Here is a 4,048-nt window from a genome sequence, read left to right as displayed (position 1 = left end):
CATGGGCGCTATTTACCGATGGGGCCTCCAACGAAGAAGGTGCGGGCGCAGGTCTGCGACTCGTCAGCCCTGATGGCCAAGAACTTACATATGCAATCCGCCTCGATTTCAAAAGCACAAATAACGGGGCCGAATATGAAGCCTTACTGGCAGGACTACGTTTAGCAGTCAAACTCGGCGTGCAACATCTGGAAGCACACGTCGACTCTTTGTTGGTTGCAGGACAGATACGCGGCGACTATGCCGCAAAGGGGGATATCATGATCCTCTACCTCGAGCAAGCCCTGCAACTAACATCAAAGTTCACTTCATTTAATATCCGGCATATTAACAGGAGTGAAAACAAATCCGCAGATGCACTCTCCAAACTTGCATCCACCAGCTTCCAACACCTGGCAAAGGAGATACGTATCGAAATTCTACAAAATCCTTCAGTACCCCTGCGCCAGGTCAACGTCATCCAATACGGCACAACATCATGGATGACACCGATTATTGCATATTTGCAATCAGGTGTGACTCCCGAAAGTAAGTCAGAGGCACGCAAGCTGCAATACAAAGCATGCCATTATCAAATGGGAGACGGTATCTTATACTGCAAATCATACCTAGGGCCACTCCTACGATGCGTCAACCCCCAGGATGCCACATACCTCATTAGAGAGATACACGAGGGTATGTGCGGCACACACGCCGGACCACGCATGGTAGTGGCAAAAATCATGAATGCTGGGTATTACTGGCCCGGCATGCACCTGGACGCCGTCAAAGAATTGCGCAAATGTGTCATCTGTCAAGGACATGCTCCAAAAACTTTGCGCCCCAAGAACAACCTGGTCCCAGTCACCACCGCATGGCCCTTTCAAAAATGGGCAATCGACGTGGTGGGACCTTTCCCTGACGCACCAGGTGCGGTCAAATTTATCATAGTAGCGGTTGATTACTTCACAAAATGGGTAGAGGCAAAACCGCTCGCCTCGACCACTGCTATGATAACAAGAAAATTCATATGGGAACACATCATCTGCCGTTTCGGTCTACCAATGTGCATCGTCACTGATAACGGCACCAACTTTGCTGCCAACGAATTCCAAAAATGGCTAGAAGAACTGCATATTGAGCACATATTCTCATCAGTGGCACACCCACAAGGGAATGGTCAAGTCGAGAGTATCAATAAAAGTCTAGTGGAAGGCATCAAAGCACGGTTGGGAACAGCCAGACGTGGTTGGGTCGATGAACTCCCAAGTATCCTATGGGCTCACCGTACGAGCCCAAAAACGAGCAATGGGGAAACACCCTTCAGCCTAGTCTATGGTTCAGAAGCGGTGATCCCCGCGGAAGTAGGCATCCCTTCTCCCAGAATGTTGGCTATTGAAAAAATAGACAACAGTATGGAACGCAGGATTGACTTAGACCTCTTGGAAGAGAGGCGTGAAAACGCTGCCATCAATGAGGCTAAGTACAAATCCAAACTGGAAAAGTACTACAACTCGCGTGTCCACGTTTATACTTTCAACCCGGGAGACTACGTCCTCCGTGACAATGAAGCATCTAATGCTGAACGCCCAGGAAAACTTGCCCCCAAGTGGGAAGGACCCTACCTCATCAATGAGGTCTTGGGAAAAGGCGCGTACAAATTGCAAACGTTAGAAGGCGAACCTATCGCACGTACATGGAGTGTACAACAGCTTAGACGCTGTTACATGTAAGCCATGTTTTTACATTTTCATGTAACCTATCGGGCCGCAGGCCATTTGCAATTAAATAAATGAGCAATTCAATGCAATATTGTTTGTTACTACTATTACAAATGCGTGTTCCACTTTGCGGTATCCGCAAAAACAGATTGGCAAAATCTTCATTCGCGATACCCACACAAAGTGCCAACCACACACAAATATTGTAATAGGCCAGCAAAAGGCAGAATATTAAGTATCTATCCGGCCGGATAGACAAGTTTTTACAAATCTTACACAATTCCTAAACCCTAAAAAGGTAAACAATGGAATTGACGCGTACTCATACGACAAAGGTATGGAGTATACTTGACCCCATTCACAAATGGGTAAAGTCCCGGATATACAAGTTTTTACAAAACTTACTCAGTTCTGAAACCCTAACGGGGAAATAACGGAATTGACGCGTACTCATACGACAAAGGTATGGAGTATACTTGACCCCATTCACAATGGGTAGAGTCCCGCATATACACGTTCAAACATGCAAGAAATTAAAAAACTTGTACACATTGAACAACAAACTTTATATTCAAAAAATTCAAGCACCCACGCGATGCTTAATGGATTTACATAAAGTTTCCAACATTTACAAAAGGAAAACAAAAAAGGGGGCACACTAGCCAACCTAAACCCTATTTTGTACCACTGGTACCCGCGCCATCTTGGCCGCCACCAGCGGGATTTTCCTCTTCTGCATCGGCATACAGCATCCGCAACCGGTCAACGTAATCCGCAGCCTCTAAACATTCGTCCAACTTCTCCACGCAAGAGAGGGACGTATCATAAAAGGAGGCAACAGCCGCGTTAAGGCGCCCTTCGGTATCCACGTCGCGAAACCCGGATCGCTCTTCAGTATAACCGCCTTCAGACATGACGTTTATATGACCGATACAGCGGCTGTAACCAGCTTTAAAACCGGCATCGCGGGCACGTTCCTTGACCAAGTCCAAACCAGTTGCGGTTTCAGGAGCATCCATGATGGCCTGAACAATCTGCAACAAAAGGATAATAAGGTCATCATATGGTCAACCTTTGATACAAAGTCACAAAATACTTACATGTGCAATGCCTTGACTCCGCATCTACTCACAATCAGCCTCCAGTTGTTGGAGCGAAGAGGTCAGAGCATCTCTGGCCTCAACAGTAGCATTAGCCCGTTCTTCCGCTGCAGTCATGCGGGCTGTGAGGTCTGTAACCGCGACCTCCCGGGTCTGAACTTCAGCCTTTCAAAGAGCAATAACCAGTTCACAAAATCAGCAAACATTCTCAAAAGGCGAAAAGATAAATACAACAGGAATAACGAATTATACCTGAAGGCTAGCAACAACTTGATCCAAACGGGTGGGCTCAACATTCGCCTCTTCAAGAGCCTTAGCAGAGCGACTCTCCCTCTCTTTGGCCTCCTCGAGGGCCTTTGCAACACGAGCCCCCGCTTCTTTGGCCTCTTCAAGCGCCTTTACAGCCCGGGCCTCCGCATGCTGCGCTTTAACCGCAATCACCTCAGCTGCAGCCTTCTCTTTGCCCAAGGCAACGTTCGCTGCCTTGGCATTCGTCAACTCCTGACGAGCACGAAACAGATTGTCATTCTGCTTAGCCCAAGATTCATTCCACTTCTTGCGCTCATTGGAAAACTTTTCGTTCCAACTCTTGCGTTCATCAGAAAGTAACTTGGCAAGAGTACGAACCTGTTTCAGCTCAGCAGTTGCAGCCCACTCTGCAGTCTGTTTCTGCTTATCAAAAGCAGCTCTATCTCTTTCAAGCTGCTCCGCACCCGCACGAATAGCCTTCACCAACTCTTCTGCTTCGGCCCGCAAGCGAGCAGCTTCCTCCTCCCTGCGGCCCAACGCCTTGTAATATTCCAAAATGGCGTTCGCCACTATGGAACTTCCTACTAGCATGGTAGAAAGTTGGTTGATGCGCAACTCACGGGGTGCAGAACGGGCACGTTCAACTTCAAATGGGGTGCCCAGACCACCCAGAATCTCCTTGCACGCAGAGGGGTCGTTGGAAATATCATCCCCCTGCATAACAGTCCAGGGGGTCGGTGATAAACAGTACTTCGACCCTGGGTATAGGTGCGGTAATAATACTCCAATTCAGACTCCCCAGGATGAATTGGAGGCCCATCATAACCCGCACCACCGGCAGACGAACCGGTAACCTTCTCACCAGCAGAAGATTTCTGCGGCTCAGCATCAGGTTTTTTGCGGCTCTGCATCAGACTTTTGTTTCCCAGAATCAGAAAACCGTAGATCCAAATTATCACCCTCATTGGGAGAGATCAGATTGTTGGAGGAATCAACGGT

At 48.0% G+C, this 4,048-nt stretch overlaps 1 protein-coding gene across 1 annotated transcript; it reads right to left on the bottom strand.

The window, feature by feature from the left end:
• Positions 1–2,824: 2,824 nt before the first annotated feature.
• LOC110907705 (translation initiation factor IF-2-like) lies at positions 2,825–3,769 on the bottom strand. The gene is made up of 4 exons (XM_035983141.1): positions 3,682–3,769; positions 3,449–3,630; positions 3,053–3,283; positions 2,825–2,965 (listed from the first exon to the last, which is right to left on the bottom strand). The coding sequence occupies exons 1-4, from the start codon at positions 3,767–3,769 to the stop codon at positions 2,825–2,827; spliced, it is 642 nt and encodes a 213-aa protein (XP_035839034.1).
• Positions 3,770–4,048: the final 279 nt, after the last annotated feature.

The sequence above is a fragment of the Helianthus annuus genome, chromosome 14 (genome assembly GCF_002127325.2).
Source record: "Helianthus annuus cultivar XRQ/B chromosome 14, HanXRQr2.0-SUNRISE, whole genome shotgun sequence".
In the NCBI taxonomy this organism is placed as follows: domain Eukaryota; kingdom Viridiplantae; phylum Streptophyta; class Magnoliopsida; order Asterales; family Asteraceae; genus Helianthus; species Helianthus annuus.
Note: the sequence above shows the minus strand (reverse complement) of the source record. Positions and strands in the feature narration are given on the sequence as shown.